Genomic DNA, 26,297 nt, shown 5'->3' with positions numbered 1-26,297 from the left:
GTGACTTTAAACCCATCTTTAGAACAACAGAGCTCAGTTATAGACTGCAAGCAGGGAGTTTAGTTCTCTTTCCCACTACACAAGATGGCAGGTGAAAAAACTGTGAAGCAGCATTCTAAGGAGAAGGAACCTGAAGACAAGAAGGCTGATGCCAGTTACAAGGTTAAAAAGGGTGACCCCAAGGCTAAAAGTCCCAAGAAGGGGAAGCCCCATTGTAGCTGAAACCCAGTTGTAGCCCGGGACACCGGCGGATACTCCCAGTCTGCCATGTATTCCAGGAAGGCCATGTACAAGAGGAAATACTTGGCCACTAAATCAAGGATTGAAAAGAAAAAGAAGCTTCTTGTGACTGTCACAAAACTAGTTGGCAGAGACAATAACGGTGGTACCCGGGTGGTTAAACTGTGCGAAATGCCTAGGCATTACCCTACTGAAGATACGCCTCAAAAGCTGTTTAGCCACGGCAAAAACCCCTTTGGTCAGTGCGTGAGAAAGCTGCGAGCTAGCATCACTCCTGGGACCATTCTGATCATCCTCACCGGACGCCACAGAGGCAAGAGAGTGGTTTTCCTGAAGCAGCTGAGCAGCTTGCTACTTGTAACTGGACCACTGATTCTCAATCCAGTTCCACTCATAGAACACACCAAAAATTTGTCATTGCCACCTCCACGAAAGTTGACATTAGCAAAGTAAAAATCTCAAAGTACCTTACTGACGCTAACTTTAAGAAAACAAAACTGCGGAAGCCCAGACACCAGGAAGCTGAGATTTTTGACACAGAGAAGGAGAAAATTGAGATTTCAGAGCAGCGCAAGATTGATCAGAAAGCTGTGGCCTTGCAAATTTTACCAAAAATCAAAACTGTTCCTCACCTCTAGGGCTACTTGTGATCTGTGTTTGCCCTTACCAATGCAGTTTGTCCTCACAAATTGGTGTTCTTTTTTTTTTTGCCAAGAACGTAATTAAATAACTGATCATATATTTTAAAAAAGAAGAGAGAAAGGAACTAGATAAATTAAATTTGTAATGAATTTGACAGTACTGAATTTTTGGTATATTTGATAGTATATGAAATTTTGGTATATTTTTAGGCAATATACCAACAGACATAATAGAAACACAACACATCATTAGAAGATTCTATGAGTGACTATATGCCAACAAACAAGAAAACCTGGATGATACAGACAAATTCCTAGACACATATAATCTAAAAGCCTGAATAAGCCCATAACAAGCAATGAGATTGAATCAGTAATAAATAACCTTCCAACAAAGAAAAGTCCTGGTCCTGACAGCGTCACTTCTGAATTCTCCAAAAAAAAATTTTTTTTGGAGAGGTTTTTGCTATAGGGCGCATATGCTTGCCAGAAGGACAGAGAGAAACAGAGAGATAGAAAGTGAGAACTCATTCCCCAGGGCGGATGGCCACTCTGCAATCCCTTCTCCATTCTCCTCTCGGGATCTTGGGCATGCATGATTTTAAGCCACTGGGTCCAGGACTCGAACCGTGGTTGACTACATGGGAGTCCAGCGACATAGCCATTACGCTAACTGCTGGTCCCCAGAATTCTCCAAAATTTTTAAACAAAGTTAACCCCCATTCTACTCAAGTTATTTCTAAAGATCAAAAAGGATGGAACATTTCCAAATTCATTCTATGAAGCCTCCATCACCTTTATCCTTAAAATAGACAAGGACATGACAAGGAAGGAAAACTACAGACCAGTATCTCTGATGAATACAGATGCAAAAATTCTCAACAAGATACTAGCAAACTGTATCCAATAACATATAAAAAAGATATTCAGAGACCAGCAGTTAGCGTAATGGCTATGTCGCTGGATTCCCATGTAGTCCACCGCGGTTCGAGTCACGGACCTGGTGGCTTAAACTCACGCCGGGCACGTAAGCGTGCGTGCCCAAGATCCTGAGAGGAGAAGGGATTGTGGCATGACCATTCCCCATGGGGGGTGATTTCTCGCTTTCTGTCTGTCTCCCTCTGTCTTTCTGGTGAACGCATGAGCCCTATAGCAAAAAACAAACAAACAAAACAAACAAACAAACAAAAGATATTTATACACAATCACACCCACACCACACCACAGCTCCTCTTCTTTCAGTAAGAGACCAGACAATAAGGTAAGTACCCTAAGCAAATGAAGTAACCAACATGCCATATAGCTTCCTGAAAAAATAACGTGTATGGCCAGCAGGTGGCATGGTGGCTAAGGACATGGCCAACCAAAGTTTGAGTCCCAGACCTGGTGGCTTGAAAATCACACCAGGCACATGTGTGCACATGCCCACAAATCCCAACAGAATGCAGAAGGGGCTGAGGTATGGTCATCCCCCCCGCAGGGGGTGATTTCTCACTTTCCCTCTCTCTGGCCAGCACATGCATCCTATGGAAACAAAACAAAACAAAAATAAAACAAAATTGCTTCCTGACAGGAAAAAATTAGACATGATACAGCTTCCTGAAAAAACTAACATGTTTCTTGACAGAAAAGAATTAGGCATGAAAAATGAAGAATGCATGTTCCACCAATACATGTAACTAGCATGTGATAGCTTGCCTCCCTTCCTTGTCTTTTGCTTGCCTGCCCCATTCCTTTCTCTCTTGGCTCACCTTGTTATTCAACTAACCTGATTAATTCCCTACTATATGGTCTTCTATATTTTTTCTGTATTTTTTATTCCAAGTCCTTATGATATAGAAATACATGTGTACATATTTACCTATATATGTTGGTTTTTCAGGCTTGTTTTGCAAACTAAGAATCATATGAAACATGCTTTTCTGCATCTTGCTTTTCTCATTCAATTATTTATAGAGCATGTGTGCTCACCGGAGAGACAGAGAAAGTAGAAAATCACTCTCCAGGGGGGATGGCCACACCATAATCCTTACTCCTCTGTTCTCCTCTTGGGATCTGGGGTGCACGTGCATACACACACACACACCCGGTGTGAGTTCCAAACCACCGGGTCTAGGACTTGAACCACAGTTGGTCATGTGGGAGTCCAGCGCCTTAATCACTACACCACTTGCTAGCCCACTAAAGACTTTAAACAGTTGTATATTATTCCAGAGTACGACTATAGCAAAAGTGAAAAGTTTTCAATATGTTCTTATTTTTTTGAGAGATTTTTCCTAGCAGGAGTATGCGCTTTACAGAGAGAGAAAGAGACAGAAAGTGTGAAATCACCCCTCCCACCAAAGGGGATGGCCATACTGCAATCCCTTCCCCTCCTTTCTCCTCTTGGGGTCTTGGACATGCATGTACATGCACCTGGCATGAATTTTAAGCTGCCAGGTCCGAGACTCAAACAGCGGTCAACCACATGGGAGTCCAGGGCCTTAACCACTATGCCACCTGCTGGCCTCCAAAACTATTCTCAATGAGCACTGATTTTGTTTCTAGGCTTTTGCCACACAAATAATGCTACAACATACCTGTGCATATACCCTCAATATTGTTTTTTTTTTCTTTATTTATGATAGAGGGTGTACATGTTGAGAGAGTGAGAAAGAAAGTGAGAAGCATGAACACTCTCCATAAGGTCTGCTCATGCCATGATCCCCTTCCTCCAGTCCTCCAACCTGCTGGATTTTAGGCACTCACACATGTTCCTGGCAAGTTTCATGCTGACCAGACTAAGCACCTGAACCAAAGTTGACATGAACAGCACATTAACATTGTAGTCCAAGTCCTGCTATTTTTATTTCCATGGAATAGATCCCCCCAAGTAAGACTGATAGGCCAAAGGCATTTATGTTTTTATTTATTTATTATTTTTAAGAGGTTTCTGCCCTAGGGTATATGCGCTCTCAGAGAGAGACAGAAGCAGTGAGAGGGAAAGTGAGATATCATCTCCCAGAGGAGATGGCCACACCACAATCCCTTCTCCTCCATTCTTCTCTCCTGGAATCTTGGGCACCACACACACTCACACCTGGCATGAGTTTCAAACCACCAGATCTGGGACTCAAACTGCGGTCAGTCACATGGGAGTCTAGCAACGTAACCACTATGCCATCTGTTGGCCCCTATGTTTTTATTTATTTTAATAGCTGATGCCAGATTTCTTTCTCAGAAGCTTAACAACTCACATTTTTCTTCTTTCAAAAAAATTTCATTTGTACAAATTAAGAGATCATTTTATAAATTAAAAAAAATCCTACTGACAGATATTTAATTAAAAATTGCTTCCAGAACAGCACCCTAGTGCAGCAGTTAAGTACTGTTCATGGAAAGCCAGATCACAAGTGACTAACCACAGTTTGGCTCCTGATCACAGTTAGAATCCCAGCTCCAGTGGCTTAAGATACACCAGGTACATGTGCTTGTGTGCTCAAGGTTCTGATGGGATGAGAAATGGAGGAAGAAAGATTATGAAGTGACAATGTCCCAGAGCCCTCTCACTGGCAAGCATACAGACCTTTGTAAATTAAAAAGAAATTTTATTTCAAGCTGTACATTAATCAAAGGACTTCTAACCTATGAATATACATTATGTCTTTCCTTTCAATAGTTGTTTTATCTCTTTCAGTAAGAATTGTTATTATTATAATTTGCTATTGGGCACATGGGGGAGGGAATTGAAAAGTTACTCCCTCAAGGGTTTGGCCATGCCACAATTCCTTCTTCTATATTCTCTCCTTGGGATTTTAGACATGCACACCCACGAACCCTGCATGTCTGTCTTCCTTTTCTCCCTTGCCGTACATTTCAAGCCACCAAGTCCAGAACTCGAACTGCTCAATTGGTCATGTGGGATCTAATTACCTTAACCACCATACCATAGCTGGTCTGTAAATTAGCTTTCTAAAGACAGTTAACTATGCTTGGGGGACCAGCAGTTAGCATAATGGCTATGTCACTGGACTCCCACATAGTTGACCACGGTTCGAGTCCCAGACCCAGTGGCTTAAACTCACGCCGGGCGCGTGTGGGTGCGTGCCCAAAATCCCAAGAGGAGAATGGAGGAGAAAGGATTGCTGCGTGACCATCCCCCCTGGAGGGTGATTTCTCGCTTTCTATCTCTGTCTCTGTCTGTCTGGCGAGCGCACACACCCTATAGCAAAAACCTCTTCAAAAAAAAAAAAAAAGATAGTTAACTATGCCTTTACAGTTAAATTTATTCCTATTGTGAAGACAATTTCTCCCCCATTTTTAGATGCTTCTTGATGATATACAGAAAAACTACAGAGTTTTGTTTACTTATAAAGTCTTCAGATTATTTTACTAAATTTATTAGCTTTGTACCACTAACCTTATTGGCAAGTTACTCTCTTTTCAAAAAGTTATACAAATTATTTAGTTTTGTGCCTAACTATAAAATTGTAACTCCCAAGATCATATTGGATAATGGAGGTAACAGATATCTTCTCCTGACTATAACTATTAATAAAATGCTTTCAGTGTTTTGCCATTTAGGCAATTATTTCTGTTAAAGTAAGAGGTATTTATTTATTTATTTATTTTTATTTTTGGAGAGGTTTTTGCTATAGGGCGTGTGTGCTCGCCAGAAAGGTAGAGACAGACAGAGAGACATAAAGCGAGAAATCACCCCCCAGGGGGAATGGCCACACTGCAATCCCTTCTCCTCCATTCTCCTCTCGGGATCTTGGGCACGCATGCACATGCGCCCGGCGTGAGATTTAAGCCACCAGGTCCGGGACGCAAACTGTGGTCGACTACATGGGAGTCCAGCGACATAGCCATTATGCTAACTGCTGGTCCCAGAGGTATTTATTTAAATATATTTTTTTCCCTTTGGAGAGGTTTTTGCTATAGGGCGTGTGTGCTCGCCAGAAAGGTAGAGACAGACAGAGAGACATAAAGCGAGAAATCACCCCCCAGGGGGAATGGCCACACTGCAATCCCTTCTCCTCCATTCTCCTCTCAGAATCTTGGGCACACACACACATGTGCCCGGCGTGAGTTCAAGCCACCAGGTCTGGGACCCGAACCGTGGTCAACTATGTGGAAGTCCAGTGACACAGCCATTGTGCTAACTGCTGGTCCCATATTTAAATAATTTTTATCAATTACTTTTACTTAGTATTTTAATTAGAACTACCAGTTGCTGAATCTTTTATCTGTCTTTTCTGCACATGAGCATATGATTTCTCTTCCTCTGTTAATTCATTAATGTAAAAGGTTATGTCGATTACTTAATACTGAAAAGCCCTTGCAATTATGGAACAAATCTTACCCAGTCTAATATATAATATATTATTTTACTACATTGCTAAATTCTCTATACTGGCATTTTATTTAGAAATTATGCATTTATATTCACAATGCAAGTCAGTCTTGAGTTTTGTTCCTTATACTATCTTTATAAAGTTATACTAGTTTTATAAAATGAACTGGGAAGTTTCTATCTTTTTCTATCATCTAGAGTGTCTTAAATAGTATTCAAATTTATGTGATGCAGAACTCAGCTATAACTCCTTCTTGTCTCAATTCTTTTTCCCCAACTGTGGTATCATAAAATTTATCACCTTTGGTGCCAGCAAATGGCATGGTAGTTGAGGCACTGGACTCCCACAGGCTGACCATGGTTCAAGTTCCATACCTGACAGCTTGCTTTGTTTCTCACCTCCCACCCCTGGTCTCTCTCTCTGGTGAGTTCACATGCTCTATAGCAAAATTTAAAAATAATAATAATAAATAAAATTAAATAAATAATTATTTAAGAAATTTTATCATTTTTACTGCTAAAAATTTTTTTTGAGGACCAACAGATGGAACAGTGGCTAAGGTGCTGAACCACACTTAGTATTTTTTCTTTTAATTTTATTCATTTATTTTTTTATTTAACCAGAGATGGGCAAAGAGAGAGAGAGATGGAAAGCATGAAAGCAAGGCTCCAGGTCCAGGACTCGAACCATGGATGACCATGTGGGAGCCCAGCACTCCCAACCACCATGCCACCTGCTGGACCCACATTAAATATTTTCATTAGAACTACCAGCTGTGGAATTTCATCTAATACCTTTTCTATACATGATCATATGATCATGACCAACTCTGCTGTTCAAGTCCCAGAACTGGTGGCTTGAAAAATGTCAGCACATGTGCACAAATTCCGAGAGGAGAATAGAAGAGAAGGGACTACGGTGTGGCCACCCCTCTGCAGGGGTGATTTCTCACTTACCTTTCTTTCTCTGGTGAGCACACATGCCCTATGGCAAAAATTGAAAAAAAAATTTTTCTTTAATTGCCAGAGGACACAGAGAGAGAGTGTAAACCTCCCAATGGAATGTGGTATTGTCTCAATCCTTTTTTCTCTGCTTCTCTACTCATCAAAGTTTGGAGCACACACACATATGAATCCAGCATGTTTTTTAAGGCACTGGGGCCAGGATTCAAACTGCAGCCAGCCATATGAGATCTATGCTCAACAACTGTGCTACGGGGCTGGACCCTACCATCTTTACCATTTCTAAGAGTACAGTTCAGTAGTGTTTAGATATAGTACTGTACATTGCTGTGCAGTCTCCAGAGCTCATCTTACAAAATGGAAACTCTAAACCCATCTTCTTCTCCCTCAGCCCCTGGCAACCACTGTTCTATTTTCTGTCTCTATGAAGTTGACTGTTCTAGGTACCTCTTATTAGTAGTCATACAACATTTGTCCTTTAACTGTATTATTTTCACTTAGTATAACAACTGGGCTATTTTCACTTAGTATAATGTCCTGAGATTCATCCATACTGTAGTATGTGCCAGAACTTTCCTTCCTTTTCAAGGTGAAAATCCCATTGTCTGTATAAATCACACCATTTTATTTATCTATTCATATCTTGATGGACACTTGAGTTACATCTCCTTCTTGGCTACTGTGAACAATGCTGCCAGATATACAAATATCTCTTTGAGACTCTTTCAATTCTTTAGGGTATATGCCCAAAAGTAGAATTGCTGTATCACATGGTAGTTCTATATGTATTTTTTTTTTTGGTTTTTGTTTATTTTTTGAGAAGCTACCATACTATTGGGTCATTGGAAAAGTCATGATCTATTTGTCTATGTTTTTCTATGCAAAAATGCATCATGACTTTTCCAACAACACAATATGTTTTCCATGGCAATTGCCATTTTATGCTCCTGAAGTCTTTTTCCAATGGTAGATCACCCAACTAACAATGGTTTTAAACATATTTTTTAACCTCACACAAAAATACGTTTCTTCCTCACATAAAAGCAGTCTAGTGGCTCAACAAAAGGCATCAACTTTCAGCTCCTTAGTACAGGGCTTCCTTCCTCATGCTTGCTTTTGTCTTGGTCCAGGCCTCTTCACTGCATTCTTTTAGTCAGGAAGAAGACAATGTGAACGCTGACACTTCCATTTATGTCTCACTGACCAAAACTGTCACATGGTACCACCAGCTACAGAAAATGGGAAATTAAGTTTAGGATTCTGTAACAGAGGCAAACAAGGAATGAAGGTGTCACAGGGATTTGGCCAGCCAACTACACCACTGCCTATCTTTGCAAATATCCCAGATTTTTTTTTTCCCTGTTCAATCTTGGCAATCTATATTTTTGAAAATCTTTTCTTCCTGATTTTGTTTCTTAAACTGTAATTATTTTCATCAAAGATTCTTTTATAGTTATCTAGATCTTTCTCCTGATTGCTTTTACTTATGGTTTTTCTTTATGGTTTTTCGTTAACTCTCCAAAGACTTTATCTATTTTTATTTTTTTATAGAACGTAGGTTATTTTATTTTTTTCCAAGCCAAACTGTATCCAGCTTTATTAAAGATACTTTTCATAAACAATTATGGTATTTCAGGCAGGACATGGGCAGACAATCATTAACAGTATACAACAACTTTCAAATTCCCTTCTTCAATGGACTACCAAAATCAGAACGCCATTATAAAACCCAATGAAGTCTTCTTTTGATGCTCTGAACAGGGAAAGTTTAGAGTGAGGGTTGACATTTCACATTTAGCATGTTGTTTAACAACTTTTCACGAGCTGACCCTGACTTTTGGGAAATGAAAATAGCAAAATTATCAACCTGAAGATCCAACAATATAGAAAAAGAACTGCTGCTCTTTTGAAGGATGCCATCTTAATGTCACTGGAAAGTCCAGATTGCCTGATATACTGGTATAGCCAATTTTCTGTGGTCAGGTCCCAACAGGTCTCTGGTTTAAGGAAGTTAAGTCTATGCTGAAGGTAGAGAGGGAGAGGACATAAAAGCCAATGTTAAGTTTTCCACACCACAAGGCATCTGTGTCAAGGTGGCTGTGTGTCAGGGAATCCCTCCTCTTGGGAGCCAAGAGCAAGTCTCTCAAAACTAGAAGGGATTCTGGAAAAAGAAATGCAATACACTGTACAGTTATATGTGATTCAATGTAATATAAACAAGACTATGATAATAATAAAAAAATTTTTAAAAACTAGAAGGAAAAGATGTTGTCCAAATCAATCCAGCTTCAGAGACATTCTATTAGTGACAAATGTCCCTTCCCCAAAACACAACAATGCTCTGTGTGCTAACATAGCTTTAAAAAAATGATAAAATAAAATTCTGCATTTTTATAAAACTTGATAAAAAATAGTATTTCAAACTGTACAGTCACCAGAAGTACACAGTTATCAAAAATGCACACACTTCACTTGGCATCTCCAGTATCTTCAGCTTTCTGTGCCTGGTCTGTTTTGGCATTTTCTGCAGGGTTATTCCCATCCTTGCTAGCATCAGCTTTTCCTTTTTTTCCTTTGGGTACCTTTTCTCCCTTCTTTGCAGGGGCCTTTTTAGGCTTGGGCTCTGGCTTTGGAGGAGCAGGTTTCGCAGACAAGCTTACAGATCTCTGGTTCATCCTTCACCCTGGCTTTATCTCCTTTAGCATCCCCTTCAGCCTTTCTCTTGGGCATGGCAGCAACGACAGCAGGACGTAGGTGTTGGACACTGGGGATGCAGGGGCGAGGTTGTTTTGGTACTACATTAGTTTATTTTTAACAACCACCATGCTATGAATTCATAAAGAATAGGTTCCAGAAGCACAGGCTCCATTCCATTGGTTCTCACAAAGTGTGCTTCTCTGGATGGAGCAGGCTGGTGCTTCAGTTGAACCTAGGTCCCTTTCTTCTTTCTCTGGTCATTTTTCCTTCACACATTTTAGGAAGCTATCTCTGCTCTTACAGTGGTTAATTCTCTTGGCAAGAATCTTGCCCTTGTTTAAAATGACGCCAATAGCATGCTGGGTAACATTGTGGACTCCTTCAGTTTTGCCATGGTAACATTTGTGGGCATTCCTTTTTGAACAGTACCCGTTCCCTTAATGTCTACAATATCACCTTTCTTGTAGATTTGCATAGATACTGCCAAAGGAACCACTACATATTTTCTCAAAGATCTAGAGAACGAACAGATATCACATGCCTCTCCTCTTCCCCTTTGTGTTCATCATATTGGTGAATTACTGGAAGACAGTGGTTCCGGCCAAAAGGAAGGACTTTATTTTTATTAAATCCTTCAAAAGAACCCGCTTTTAGATTCCTTATCCCTTCCCACTGTGGGTTGTTTTCTATGTAATTCAGCTCTTAAAAAATAAATCCCTTTTATGGTTTTATTGTTATTTTCTAGATGTTCTAAATTCTTAAGGTGAGTAATAAATTCCCTCATAGTTCATGTTTCTTCCTCAGTAATAAAGACATTTTCCTTTTGATGTAGCTTTTACTGTGTCTCAAAGACAATGGTAAGTATATTTCTATTCATCATTTTAAAGAATTTTTGTAATTGTAATTGACTCTTGATTACAAGACTATATGCAGGTATAGTTCTTGATTCTTTTTTGAGGGTTCATGTGCTTGCCAGGGGTGGAAAGAGAGCATACCCCAATGAAATGCAGTTCCTTTTCCTCCCTTCCTCCTTCCTGTCAAGGTTTTGAAAAACCCATGTTCAGTGCATTTTTTTAAGTCATTCAGTGTGTTTTTCTTTCTTTTTTATTTTAATAAAGACAGAGACAGAGAGACAGAAAGCGAGAAATCACTCCCAGGGAGGATGGCCACACCGCAATCCCTTCTCCTCCATTCTCCTCTATTCTCCTCTCTGGATCTTGGGCATGCATGCACACGCTCCCACGTGAGTTTTAAGCTGCTGGGTCCGGGACTCGAGCCGCGGTTGACTACACGGGAGTCCAGCAACATAGCCACTACACCAACTGCTGGTTTGAGTGTCTTTTTCAAGTCATCAGAATAGGGATTCAAAACACAGTAAGTCATGTAGGATCAAGCTCCCAATGAATAGAACTTAACTACTACAGCACCACAAGAAAAGCCCAATTCTTAAATTTCTATGTAGATGAATATATTGGGGGGGGGTCACTATTTCCAATTTCACTAAATTATAATCAAGGGGACCTATAAAAGCCTCTACTTTAAAAAAAAATATGGTTGTGTGTCCCCTGGTGAGGCAATACTTTCTCTCCCTCCCTTACTTTGTCATGTGTATGTATATGCATGTATCCTCTGGCAATAAGAAAAAGCAAAAAATAGCAATAAAACCCACAGAACTAGCCAAGCACATCATCAGTTAAAAAAATTTTTTTTTCCATTAGAAAGTGGGGGTTGGGGATACTCCCAACATGGTCTTTGTGTTGTAATCACCCCCTTAGCCATCCCAGATAAAAGATGTATATGTGCCCAGTGCACACAGGGAAAATTCAGTATGCAAACTCAGGATTTTCCCATGTGGGCCTGGCATTGCAAAGTGTTAACTGCCGTGCCACTGGGTGGCCTGACTAGCTTTATAAGTGTTAATGTGGGTATATCTCATATTTATTGAGCACTTACTGTTCTACGCAGTTTACATTTATTGACCTACTTACTCTGCTTGACAATGCCATGAAATAGGTGCTAATATTTCCTCACTGTATTGAAGAAAAGCACAAAAGCTTGTAAGTGATTTAGAGCCACATTGCTAAAATATTTCATTGTAATTTTATAAAGTATTCTAAAATTGTAGGTGCTATATGCTACAAAGAAGTCTACAATGGAAATCTTTGTCTTTTATTACATAATATTTTTACTCAGTCCATTTAGTAGGTATTTATTGAAAGCTTACTATAATGAGGATTTTTTAAGAGATTTTTGCTATAGGGTGTGTGCACTCGTCAGAGATGGAAAGTGAGAAGTCACTCCCCATGGGGGATGGCCACACTGCAATCTCTTCTCCATTCTTCTCTCATGATTTTGGGCATGCAGGCACAGGCATCTGGAGTGAGATTCAAGCTGCTGGGTCTGGGACTCGAATTGCAGTCAGCCATGTGGGAGTCTAATGACATAGTCACTGCACAATCTGTTGGTCCCCTACAATTAGCATTTTTAACCTTAAAGTTCACATTGTTTGTCACTCCTGTTTTGTTTTTGCTTGCATTTGTTAGGTGCTCGTCTCATTTTTTTTTTTAAGGTTTTTGTCATAGGATGCATGTACTCACCAGAGATAGACAGTGAGAGGGTAAATGAGAAGTCACCGTCCAGGAGGACAGCCATGCTGCAATCCTTCTCCTCCGTTCTCCTCCTGGGATTTTGGGCACGCACACATACACACACCCAGCATGATTTTCAAGCTGCCAGGTCTGAGACTCAAATTGCTTTTGACCATGTGGGAGTCCAACACCTTAACTGCTGTTATCTGCTGGCTCCTATCTCAAAATGTTTTAACATCCAATTATTTGTTTATTTTAGTGAGAGATGTTTCTATAGGGCATATAAGCTCACTGGAGAGATGGGAGACAGAAAATGAGAAATCACCCCCCCCCAGGGAGAATGATCATACTGTAATCCCTTCTCCTCCATTCTCCTCTAGGGATTTTGGGCACACACGCACACCAGCCTGGCATGAGCTTATGCTGCTGGGTCCGGAACTCGAACCACAATCGACTACATGGGAGTCCAGTGATGTAACCATTACACCATCTGATGGTCCCTTAACATTCAATTTTATGATTTCTTGTAAATGATATTTAGCTTTTTAACCTATGACAGTCTTATCTTTTAATGGGAGACTTAAATCCACTCATGTTTACTATAATGACCAATTTACAACAATTTTACTCCATCTTACTTTTGCTTATTCCTTTCATTATTGGTTATTTGTTCCTTTGTCAACCTGTATTTTTTAAATGCCAGAGTGTGCATGAGAAAGAGAGATAAACCCCCAAATGAGACCTGGCCATACCATAATCCTTCATCTTCCAATTTCCCATCCTATCAGGATTCTAGGCTTTTACGTACATGTCTACCATGTAAGCTGCCAGGGCTTATTCAAACTCTGGTCAGTTATGTGGGAATCTTACTTCCTGTGCTCAGAGTTTAACCCCTGTGCTATGACTCTGGTCCCAGCCCTGTTCTATCCCCCAAGCTAAGATCTTCAGAATATTCTAACCTCTCCTCATAGATACGGCCTCTAGAATTCATCTCTCTCCATTTCTATTTTCTTAATTTTGCTGAATTACTTTGGCACTATTTATTATTATAATTCATTGCTTAGACACTTTCAAATACTTTCCATAGTATTTTTGTTACATAGAATATGTGGATGACATATTCTGAATTTTCTCATGTGCCGATTTCTAAAAGGAAAACCGTATCTTAGGTTATAATTCTTTTCCCTGTAGCTATCATTCCACAGTCCTACCCAGTTTTGTACTCTGCTTTAAGTTTGTTTGTTTTTTCCCTCGTCCTAAAAAGAACTTTTCTCAAAATGGGTTTCTATGACCTAGGCCCTAGGGAATTACACCAAAATCTGAATTGCTATTGGCCTCTTCTCATCAAACCTACATGGAACTCTGTGTAATTTTTCAGTTGGTAAATTAAGCTTAACCCACAGATTAATGTTTTTTTCTTGAATGCTTCCTGTGTTCCTTTTTCTCCATGAATTTATTCTCATGTCAAGTTTAACTTTATCCACTAAGTCTCTATCAGCAGATTTTTTTTTATCTCTTGATTTCTTTTTTTATCTCTTGACATATGTCTTTTAGTTCCAGAAAAAAAAAAAAATTTGACATATGTCTTTTAGTTCCAGAAAAAAACCAATTGGGGGTGGTTGGTGAGAGTCAGGTAACAAAGGGGAGGATGGACACTATACCGAATTTCCTTAAAATGTCTTCACTTTTTTGTTCAAATGGTTTCCTGGTTCCTAGAATATCTCGGGTGCATATAAGCGCTTCTTTGCCTACCGCAGATCAGGACCAGGTATTAAAGTACCCTCACAGAAGTTCCACGTGCAGTCTACACTGGGGGCCAGCGATGACAACAGAACACTCTGAGGACTTTCCTATTCTTACCTCTGAGACAGAGGAAAGATCTCTGGTTTCCCTGAACTCTCCCAAACTCAGGACTAGGGAGGCCACAGCTTAACTGTTCAGCTAATATTTAGCTTCCTGAGGCTCAAGAAGACCAGGTGAACTCACATGGCACACATGTCAGATTTGCCCCCAGAATTCCCCTATGATCTGATTCTTTTCCAATGCTGTTCACAGATAAAAAGGGAAGAAGCCTTATAACAGCTTTCCCCAGCAGCCTCCCCCCAGAACCCAAGACACCACCCCCACCCAGCTGTTACTGGTTCAGGTGAGACCCACAGGCAGGAGCTTATATGGACATGGATGAGAAGCATGATTTAAGTTTCCATCTTCCTAGAATTTCCTGTGCACAAGCTGAGTATTTCCACAACTTTTAACTAAAACATAAAATGTGTTCTTATGCTTACAGAGAAGAATTAAAATTAGTCAAGTAATCTTGTCAAAATATATTCTCAAATCAAAAACTGGTAATTTGTGTACATAAAAGAAGAAAGTGTTGGTCAAGTGATGGCACGGTAATTAGCACAGCTAGATCCCACGTGGCCAATGCGTGGTTTGAGTCCTGGAAAACACACCAGGTACATGTATATGAGTCCCCAAAATCCTGAAAGAAGAGTAGAGGAGAAGGGACTGCAGAGTGGCCATCCTCCTTCAGGGATGCTTTCTCACTCTCTCCCCCTAGGAGATGCACATGCCCTATAGCATTTTGAAAAATAAAGTACAAGAAATCTTAATAAGAAAAATGATCTGAGAGAATTCTATTGGTAAACACTTGTTAAAGTTGACATTTCAAGTGAGAATTACAATATTCAACAAATGATACTTTTATAGAATGGTAAGTTAGTTCACCCAACGCACACACAAGCATGCACTCTATCATGAATAAAGAAACAATTTCAAAGGAATAAAATATGTAGATGTTAAATACACAAAAGTAGTTGAAGGAAGCATTACTGAATTTCTTCTGTGATCTTAGAAGACTTAGTTCTAAACGTGACAAATTTTAAAATCCAGAAGTAAATTTGGCTATATAAAGATTAAAAACATGAAAAAAACAGACAGCTCTATGACCTGGTGATTGAGTGAGCTGGATCCCACATAGCCACCTGTACGGCTCAAGTCCTGGCCCTGGCAGCTTGAAAACAAAAAAAGAAAACAGCCTGTGTACATGCATGCTCAAAATCCCATCAAGACAGAGAAATGGAGAAGAGATTGCAGCGTGATCATATCCCATTGGGGAGTGCTTTCACCCTCTCCCTCTCTCTCTGTCTCTCTGGCTAATGCACATATTCTCTGGCAAAAGAAAAAAGAGCAAGGAAAAAACAAAATCAAACAGACACTAAGGAACAAAAAGGAATAAACTTTACCCATACAATAACATAAATCTCAAAAACATTAGGCTATGTGAAAGAAAGCATGACACAAAAGACCACTTACTGCATGATTCCATTTAGAAAGTCTAGAAGAGGAAGAATTCTAATGATAGAAAGCAGATTGGGTTGCTAGGCTCCAAAGGGCCCAGGGGAGGAGACTGACTGTAAAGAGGCTTACAGAAATTTGGGAGTGATGAAAATGTTCTATTCATGACTGTGGTTGTGGTTAAATGACTACATATATTTATTAAAACATACTGAGTTATACATTTAAAATTGGTGACTGTTGTTATATTTAATTTATACCCCAAAATAAGTTGACTAAAAATCAGAGAAAATATTTACAACATCCATGGCTAGGGACTAATTTACTAATTATACAAATTAACTCTTAAAATAGGTAATAAAATAACAAACAACCTAACAGAAAAATGTACACAGGAAATAAGCAGTTCGCTAAGAAAAAATTCCAAAGAACCAATAAAAACATGAAGAAATGTTCAACCTCAGTTATAATTTAAGAAATATATGTCAAATAACTGGTTACATTGTTTTTGCCAATCAGATTGGTAAAGATTAAAGTATATACTAATATCCAGTGCTGCGATCCAGAAATATGCATATTCTACTATTTTCTTTTAATGGGAATTCATATAACAATATCTACCACTTTTTTTAAATTTTATTTTGAGAGGTTTTTGCTATAGGGTGTGTGTGCTCGCCAGAGAGAGACAGAGAGACAGAAAGCAAGAAATCACTCCCTGGGGGGATGGCCACGTTGCAATCCCTTCTCCTCCATTCTGCTTTCGGGATCTTAAGCACACATGCACATGCGCCCAGCGTGAGTTTAAGTCACCGGGTCCAGGACTTGAACCTCAGTCAACTACATGGGAGTCCAACGACATAGCCATTAAGCCAATTGCTGGTCCAATTTTTTTTTTTTTTTAAAGAGAGAAAGTTTTGCTATAGGGCACATGCACTTGCTGGAGAGAAACAGAAAGCAAGAAATCACCCGCCAGGGGAGATGGCCATGCCACAATCCCTTCTCCTCCATTCTCTTGGCATCTTGAGTACACATGCACACACGCTCGCCATGAGTTTCAAGCCACCAGGTCTGGGATTTGAACCGTGGTCGACTACATGGGAGTCCACCGATGTAATCATTACATCATCTTCTGATCCCTCTACCAATGCATTAAATACATGTATTTTTTAGATCTAGAAATTCCACTTGTAAAAATTCATTTGAGAAATATATTTATACAAATAAATATATAGTAACAAACATTTGGTGCAAGCACTACTTATAGTAAAAGTCTATTATAAAAAAATGGAAAAAATAACACATATATTTGCATGTACAGAGAAAATTTCCAGCTTTAATTTTATTATTATTCTATTCTGAATTATTTTAATTTTTAAACCATTGATACTTTTATAATAGAAGGACATCATCTAGTTTAAAAACACAATTCTCTTATTTAGTTTTATAACTTTCACCACATGGATTTACCTTTAATTCTTGAATTAGCTGGCTTCTTCTGTCTCTTAGATTCTTTAACTCTTTTTCATCCCAGCATCTAGCCTTGTATTTTAAGTCACTTGACCCTCCAGAGATCACACCAGATTTTAAAAATAATGTTCCATCAAGAGCTACTGTCTGTAAAATTAAAAATATTTTAACTTGGGGAAAGATAAAGAAGATAAAAATTATGTAATTTAAAAAAATTTTTACGGCTGAGAATTTGTAGATGAGAAAAACCACTTACTGAACATTACTAATGAAATACCTAGTTTACAAAGGGACACCAATAAAGGCAGAACACAATTCTAGGCAACAAATGAACAGCGATTACAAAGATTCAAATAAGTTGCAGGTGAGTTCCAAGCACATCTAAGATTGAGAGGCAACAACTAAATATATATATATTTAATATCAAATAGTGTGTATTACATAACCCTGTATTTTGAAGACTCTGACATATGTGTCACTGGCATGTTGTGAAAATGGCCTAAAAAACAATAAATCTTTAAAAAATCACATTGTTCAAAATGGATATGGGACCAAGAAAAAATTTAAATGACATCATGGTATAAAGTAGTCTAGTTTATAATCCCATAAGGATATGCTTTGTAGAATAAGTGAAACCAATGATCAATATTTTAGAAATTTCTAAAACTGTAATGTGAACTGATAGAATAAAAAGTCAACAAATAGGGACCAGAAGTTGGTGTAACATTTACTGCCTCTAAAGTAAAAATTAAAACTAACCCCTTTAGGATATTATTATAATAAATCTAATTTACAAAATAAGATGTACTATATTGGGAATGCTATAGAAGTTAATTTTTTAAAACTCAATTGAATATTATAGAAACTACTGAAGTCATGTCCATCATAGGTTCTATGTCGTTTTTCCTTATAAAAGAAATCATACAAAAGCATGTATTAATATTTGTGTGTGTGTGTGTGTGTGTGTGTGTACACATGCATGTGTAATATGCTACTATTGTAAATACTGCTTCAACTTATTAAAGTGTAATAGAGCTCCTTTCTTACTTTCCGTCTTTCAGGTCCACTGAATGCAATATGCCTTGCTTCTTCCACGGTCTCACAGACAAGGCCATTTCCACAGACAAACTGAATCACTTTCTTCAGCTGAGGAAACTGAGTCTTTATGACATCAATTACCATTTTACAGCCTTTAATCTCCCTTAATCTTTCATTGATTGGCTTGATCTGAAGTGTTTAAAAAATACTTAGTATGTTAGGTACACTAAAATAAAACCCAAATATTTCTATCTTTCTTACAAAATATATACTAAGCATAACAACAAAAGATTAATAGTAGCACTTAAATATAATACAATAAAAGTTTGACATAAACAGGATGAACTATGGTAAGATTTTCAGTTCAAGTCCAGAGAATTCACTGAGTCTACCAGGCCCACACATGCCCATGATCTGGGGCTGGCTGAGGCTGGGGGTAGATCATGGCTCTAAGACCTTATTATGGTAGTATTATCTCTCTTGTTCTCTTTCTTATACATGAAAGAAATGAGTAAATTAAAAAAAATAAAAAAGATGAACTAAATCCCACTATCGGGCTGCATGATATTAAGAAACAAAATAAAACAAAACAAAAACTTTATCAAAAGTCAGAAAGTATAGGGCTGGCCCTACAGGGCAATAATTAAGCACTCTGTGCATTGGAAATTGGAACCCACATGGCTGACTGTGGTTCAAGTCCCAGCTCCAGTGACTTGAAAAACATGTCAGGTATGTGTGCACACATGCCTAAAAGACTGATGAGGAGAAATGGAGGAAAAAGGACTGCAGTGTGACCACACCTTATTGGCAGGTGCCTTTTCTTTTTCTTTTCTCTCTCTGGAAAGTGTGTGGGCCTTCTGGCAATAAACAATTAACTAAAATAATAATGAAAATAAAACTATTCTCCCAAAAAAGGTCAGAAAAATATCATTTCTAGACTCAACTCTGTTGCCAACTAGTTGGAACAAAACAAGGCATGAGAAGTGCTCCATGCCCTCAAAATCATAAAATTTAGTGGAAAACAATGCCCATTTAAATATATGTCAAACTAACAGCACAACACTATGCAACTAACTTACTTTAGGCTTCAATAATCAGGAAAACCTTCAGACTTTCCTAGACCTGACTTTTACTTTGGGTCTATAGGTCGATCAAAAGTGTCTGCAATGCATTACTGAAAACCAGCAAATAGGGACCAGCAGTTGGCGTAATGGCTATGTCGCTGGACTCCTATGTAGTTGACCGTGGTTCGAGTTCCAGATCTGGTGGCTTAAACTCATGCTGAGCGCGTGTGCGTGCGTGCCCAAGACCCCGAGAGGAAAATGGAGAAGGGATTGTGACATGGCCATGCTCCCTGGGGAGTGATTTCTCACTTTCTGTCTCTGTCTTTCTGGTGAGCACACATGCCCTCTAGCAAAAATCTCTCAAAAACAAAACAAAACAATACAAAAAACTCAGACCAGGTGCATATGCATGATGCCTAAAATCCTGAGAGGAGAATGGAGGAGAAGGAATTGCGGTGTGGCCATTCCCCCTAGGACTGTTTTCTGTCTCTGTAGCAAATGCATGTGCCCTATAGCAATAATCTCTCTCTAAAAATATGGGACCAGCAGTTAGTATAATGGCTATGTCGCTGGACTCCCATGTAGCCGACTGCAGTTTGAGTCCTGGACCCGGTGGCTTAAACTCACGCTGGCTGTGTGTACATGTGTGCCCAAGATCCCGAGAGGAGAATGGAGGAGAAGGGATTGCATCGTGGCCACCCCCCTGGAGGGTGATTTCTCGCTTTCTGTGTCTGTCTTTCTGGCGAATGCACATGCCCTATAGCAAAAACCTCTCCAAAAAATAAATAAAAAAATAAAAGTGGGACCAGCAGTTATTGTAATGGCTGTGTCGCTGGACTCCCATGTAGCCGACTGCAGTTTGAGTCCCAGACCTGGTGGCTTAAACTCGCACTGGGCTCATGTGCGCGCATGCCCAAGATCCTGAGGGGAGAATGGAGAAGGCATTGTGGCGTGGCCAACCCCCCAGGAAGTGATTTCTCGCTTCCTATCTCTCTGTCTTTCTGGCAAGTGCATGTGCCCTATAGTAAAAACTTCTCAAAAAAAAAATAGTAAAAAATGAAAGAGTGAACTCTTTAGCCCCCCATTTCTCAGATATTGAAAGCTTGCTTACATACAAGTACAGTAAGTACATGCACCCCATAACAAAAATTTCTCTACAGAAAAAAAAAAAAGAAAGAAATTGGGCACTGATAAAGTATAGGAGTGTTTTTATATTTGCTATATTTCTGTATAAGAAATTTTTAAAAGTTCACTTATTTACTTCTTTCATGAGTGACAGAAACAGAGTGAGAGAAGTTGAGAAAGGACCAGAGAGATAACAAGAGAGACAATGCTCCCAACAGGGTCAGGTCTTGATGCTGCCATCCACTCCTAGCTTCAGCCAGCCTTGGGTCATGGGCATGCCTGTGCCTGGGATACTCAAGAGATCTCCAGACAAAACATATAACCTTCCCATGCAGGTCAGCCTTGCAGAGTGGCATGTTATACCTTGGTGCCACCATCAGGCCCCCTGTATACAATTTAAAAGAAAAAAAAATTCAGTCTGCCTTGATAAAATCTTAAGTGAGGAATAAGTAAAACAGGATTTTAGAAGGCAGATAATTAGGGTAAGAAGTTCTAGTAGGCAGAAGAAATAAACAAAAGCAATGAAGCACAGGGGATGAGCAAGTGACATGGTGACTAAAATAATGGATTCCCACATGGCCTGCTGCAATTTGAGTCTCCGACCTGGCAGTCTGAAAATCATGCTGGACGCATGTGTATGCATGCCCAAAATCCCAGGAGACAAATGGAGGAAAAGGGACTGTGGCATGGCCACCCCCCTGGAGGGTGATTTCTCACTTTCCTTCTCTACAGCAAACACACATGTCCTATGGTAAAATCAAACAAACAAAAAAAGGAAGCACAAAAAGGCAAGTCTGGACTATAAGTATCATCAGCTAGCACTGCTGCATTCCTATTCTGTGCAGGTGCTGTGCCAACTGCTTTACATATAGCAATCCCTTGCAACAATCCAGTAAGTAACAACTGATTCTTCTACTTCAAAAACAAAGAAAATGAACCTCAGAAAAATTATGAATTAGCCAGAGCTAAAGAGAAGAAAGATTGTGGGACCAGCAGTTAGTGTAATGGCTATGTCGCTGGACTCCCATGTAGTCGACCGCGGATCGTGTCCTGGACCTGGCGGCTTGAAACTCACATCGGGCGCATGTGCGTGCGTACCCAAGATCCCGAGAGGAGAACAGAGAAGGGATTGCAGTGTGGCCATCCCTCCTAGGGGGTGATTTCTCGCTTTCTGTCTCTCTCTGTCTGTATGGTGAGCGCACGTGTCCTATAGCAAAAAAACCCTCAACAACAACAAAAAAAAGAAGATTGTGATTCAGTACAGCTCTAGGGCATGTGCTCCCTGCTTTCTTTTCTTTTCTTTTCTTTTCTTTTCTTTTTTGGAGAGGTTTTTGCTATAGGGCGTGTGTGCTTGCCACTAAGAGCTGACATGATAAGTCAGATTTACAACGGAGACTGAGTCAGCATTTCTCCTAGACCATACACCTTATCTATTGCCCATATTTTGCTACACAACAAAATATACTGCTGGCTAGTAAGCAAAGTGCTGCACTGCCAGAGCAAGGCATCAGTTACCAAGGTCAAATTATGATAAAACTAGATAGAAAGGAATGACATGACATCAAAAACATAGCAGCCACTTGATGTTATTCTTTGCCTGACAATATATTCACATCAGCCACTCAAAAGACTGGCTAAATGGCAAATAAGCTACATTTTTTTATTGCTATAATAGCTTTAGGCAATAAAAAGCATCTTTATCAGGAAAAATTGTATCACTACTAAATACCAAACTTTACCAACTTCTTACATCAAGGTAGTCCAGAGCAAGGAATGTCTCAGGTTCAGCTCTTTCCTCCTTTAGAAAGCGAATACAATCTCTTGCTACCTTTTCAGAGACTACAACGATGGCAACTATGTACCGGCCAAAGACCTTAGTCACAGCCAACTGATATTTCTTATGGATAGGGTGACACAGGTCAAGCAGTCTTCCAAACTTAGCAGGTTTCAGAAAAGGAGAGAAGAACAAATACATTAATAAGGAGCATACAATTCATTGTTTTCTAATCCAGAACAGCAGCACAAAAACTAACTTTATAAAATTATATACACAATAACTTAACAGTTTCATTTAAATGGATCTAAGTTTCATTATGAACTGTCCATTTAGATATGTTGCATTTCACTTAAGAATAAAAAGTGCCAAAGTATTTCATTAAACTATAATAATGAAATAATATCCATTCATTCCCTTATTTATTAAACAAGAATTTATAAGGCACCTATGTGCAGGTACTGAGCTAGACCCTGGACATTACTGAACAAAACAAGTACTCTATGACCTCACAGAATCTTAATCTGGTTAAGGAAGAAGATGAAAATAATCAATGATCAGATGAATGTACAAAATAGAACAAGATGCTATGACAAAGTATGTATGTAGTGCTTTGAAAGTAAGTAACAGGGACCAGGTTGGCCTAAAAACTCAGGAGAGTCTTCCCATGAGAAAGTATTTGATCTAAGGTCTAAAGAATGGTCAAGAATTAATTAAACTGAAGTTTAAAAACTTTATTAGAAAATGAAAGTCAGCCAGCCTGTATCAGTGGTCCCTAAAATATCTGAAGATTTAATTTTATATCTTTTTTCCATTTGTTAGGTTCTATTTAAAAATATCAATTTCCTTATGACAGATGATCATGTCTTTCAAATTTATTACTTTTCCTCTAATTTTTTAAGTCTGTCTTTTTCTTCTCCATTCAGTTGTGATTAACTCAAATCTTTCTTCTGGATCAATAATTTGATTTTCAGCTATGGAACCCACCCCTTGCTATTTCTAATTAATTTTATTAGTCTATCTTGTTAATTGAGTGCTAATTAACATTTAATAATAATGCTTGTTTTTCATTTATTAGCTCTATATTTTCCTCTCCATTATGTTGTTTTACATTATATTTGGTTTCATGAAAGCAAGGTCTTAAGGGAGATTTTGTTTTATAGCTTTCTAGACTAGGCTCTTCAACTTATAAATTTTTTAAGTTTACAATAGGGTGTGTGCCCTTGCCACACAGAGATAAAGAGAGGGAAAGTGAGAAATCACCCCCCAGCGGATATGGCCACACCTCATTGATTCTCCCCTTGGGATTTTGGGCATGCACACACAGATGCCTAGTGTGTTTTTCAAGCCACCAGGTTCAGGACTCAAACTGTGCAATTAGCCATGTGAGATCCAACCATCTAACCACCACCAGACCACCTGCTGGTCCTATACACATACATACGTATGTATGTATATATACCCCCCCCTTTAATTGCCAGAAGGCACACACAATTGCCAGAATGAGGGAGAGAAAGCACTCCAAAATGAGGTGCAGTCATGCCACGATCCTTTCTCCCCCATTTCTGTATCCTGCCAAATTTGAGGCATGCATAAACACATGCTTGGCACATTTTCATGCCACTAGGGTTGGGATTTGAACTTTGGTTGGCCCTGCAGGATCTGGCTTCTGATGTACTGTGCTCAACCACTGTGCTTTGGGGCCAGCCCTCTATAAGTTTTCTAAACAGTTCTCCCTTCCCTTTATTATTATATGTACCATAGCAATTGATTCCTGTCACTGCTTATACTTAATGTAGGCAGTTCTGTTCAGACCTTTTGTTTGCTTGATGGATAACTTTTTAAAAATTTTCTTCCCACAGAATTGAGACAGTTATCTCCTCTAAGTAACAATTGATGTAATCATTTCTGTTCTATGTGCTTCTGAGTTTTTAATTAATATCCTATGCCTCAAGTGAGGAGGACAAATTCCCTTCTGGAGAAACAGCTTCAAAATGGCCTTTCAATTTAATGAGAAGCCTTAGAGCTTTCATTTCCATCAGAAAGCATTAAAAGTTCACACTCCCTGTTTTATCAGTTTTTAAATCTAATTCTCTCCAATTAGAAAACAGGATGGGGTTGGCAGGTGGCATGGTGGTTAAGGCGCTAGACTGCCACATGGCCAACTGCAGCTCGAGTTCCAGACCTGGCAGCTTGCTTTCTCACTGTCTCTTTGATCAAAATTAATAATAATAATAATAATAATAATAAATTAAATAATTCTTAAAAAAAGAAGAAAAAACAGCAAACAAACACATATGAGTTTGCTTCTTACTAAATTAAGAAACACTAGGTAAGAATTCTCAGGAGTGACTAAGTTTGGCTTCTGAAAGTTAAGAACAAACATATACTGCAATCTTTTTTTTTTTTTGTAATCCTGAACTGTTACCATTTTCTGAAATGTACAACATTGGTTAGAGTGGTTGTTAAAGTAGGTCTGCTTTACTAGTGGTTTTTGTTTTGTTAAGAAATGTTTCATTTGTTAGGAATGAGATTCTGTGACTCAGACTTACTCCTCTGTTATTATCAAGATTAACAAGTCAAAATCAACACTTATAAGTCAAAAATGATTTTATAAAAAAGATGAAGATAGGTGGCTAGAGTGGTCAGTGAAAACCCATGGAAGTGTGGTATCATGGAGGCTCATGACAGGTGTTTCCTAATAGGGCAAGTGGTTAATGGTGTCAAATGCTGAAGACAGGCCATCACAAAATGACTGCACAGTGTACACTGATGTTAGTGACAAGAGTGTTATATACAAACTCTTAACACCAAAGGAAATACTGGCATCCTAAGTAACAGATGATTCTGTATCTTGATGAATGAAATATACTAGCAATACTAGAAATAGTCAGATTTGGCAAACAGAAGTATGCTAATCACATCTGCTAAAAAGATATGTTTTTAAAATATTGAAACCATGAAGAATATGAGGTTTGGGGCTTTCATCTGGGGGGCGCTCCATGGCACAGGTGTTCTTTGATAATACTGACCATCACTTGGACTCTCTGAATATTGTGTTTATATCAAGGATTCTTCTCAATGATTACGTATCTATAGATACTTGATGTTATTTGCATTTTATTCTGATTATTTACTGTTATGTTTAAATATAAACTTCAAACACAAAATTTAAAATTTTGCTTCCTAATAGTCGTATCTCTAATACCAAATAAAAAGTTGGTTTCACTGAACAGGGAAACTCAGCCTTTTGTTTTAATTAACTATTCATTCTAATTACCACAGAATCTGGGTAAAGTCTTTTAAGGTGTTCAAGAACTTCTGCTCTCTTTTGCTGACGTTTTCCTTCATGGTTATCAATTCCAGCATTCTGCAATTCACTTCTAAGAAGATTCAACTCTTCATTAACTCCAGACATTCTTGATTTTGTTTTCTCAATTTCATCTACTAGGGCTTCCTCTTGCTGTTTTTTCTCTTTCAAGCAATCCCTATGTAATTACAAATTACATAGCAAAAAGACAACCTCAAATTTAGAAATAACCAGATACAACATCCTCTTGTCTAGCATTGCAAGGGAATGAAATAGTGATCTATTAATCTTTAAAGGATAAAAATATGATAAACTTAATGAAAATATGGAAAAAATATTCTAATCATTCTTTGTTGATTGAAAGTATACATATTTATGGTATGGAATAGATCACTAAAACCAGAGCAATCATCAAGAACTAACAATAAAAAAATGCCAATTTGGGGTCAGCAGGTGGCGTGGTGATTGAAAGCGCTGGACTCCCACGTGGCTGACCGTGGTTTGAGTCCCAGACCCAGCAGCTTGGTTTCTCACTTTCCCTCTCTCTTTCTCACTCTGTCCCTCTCTAGTCAAATTAAAAAAAAAAAAAAGAATAAATAAATAAAAGTTAAATAAAATAATTCTTTAAAAAAAAAATGCCAATTTAGGGCAGGAGGCGGGCCGGGCGCCAAGGCTGCGTCCGGCCGGGGGACGTCGCGGGCCCTTCCGGGCTTCTGCGTGTCCCCCCGGGCCCCCACCAAGCCGGCGGCGGCAGGAGG

General features: G+C 38.9%; 1 protein-coding gene across 1 annotated transcript in view; it reads right to left on the bottom strand.

Annotated features, from left to right (window-relative positions):
- Positions 1-26,297, bottom strand: part of SMC1B (structural maintenance of chromosomes 1B) — a gene marked incomplete at its 5' end in the record, with an annotated part of 88,127 nt that overhangs the window by 37,224 nt on the left and 24,606 nt on the right. The window contains 4 exons of the mRNA XM_006164637.1: positions 17,229-17,375; positions 18,276-18,455; positions 22,206-22,391; positions 25,510-25,717. Of these exons, the coding sequence (XP_006164699.1) occupies positions 17,229-17,375; positions 18,276-18,455; positions 22,206-22,391; positions 25,510-25,717 (721 nt within the window). The remainder of the gene's footprint in view (positions 1-17,228; positions 17,376-18,275; positions 18,456-22,205; positions 22,392-25,509; positions 25,718-26,297) is intronic.

Source organism: Tupaia chinensis, unplaced genomic scaffold, assembly GCF_000334495.1.
Source record: "Tupaia chinensis unplaced genomic scaffold, TupChi_1.0 Scaffold143651_1, whole genome shotgun sequence".
Taxonomy (NCBI): domain Eukaryota; kingdom Metazoa; phylum Chordata; class Mammalia; order Scandentia; family Tupaiidae; genus Tupaia; species Tupaia belangeri.
The sequence above is the reverse complement of the archived record's forward strand: the minus strand, read 5'-3'. Positions and strand labels throughout refer to the sequence as shown.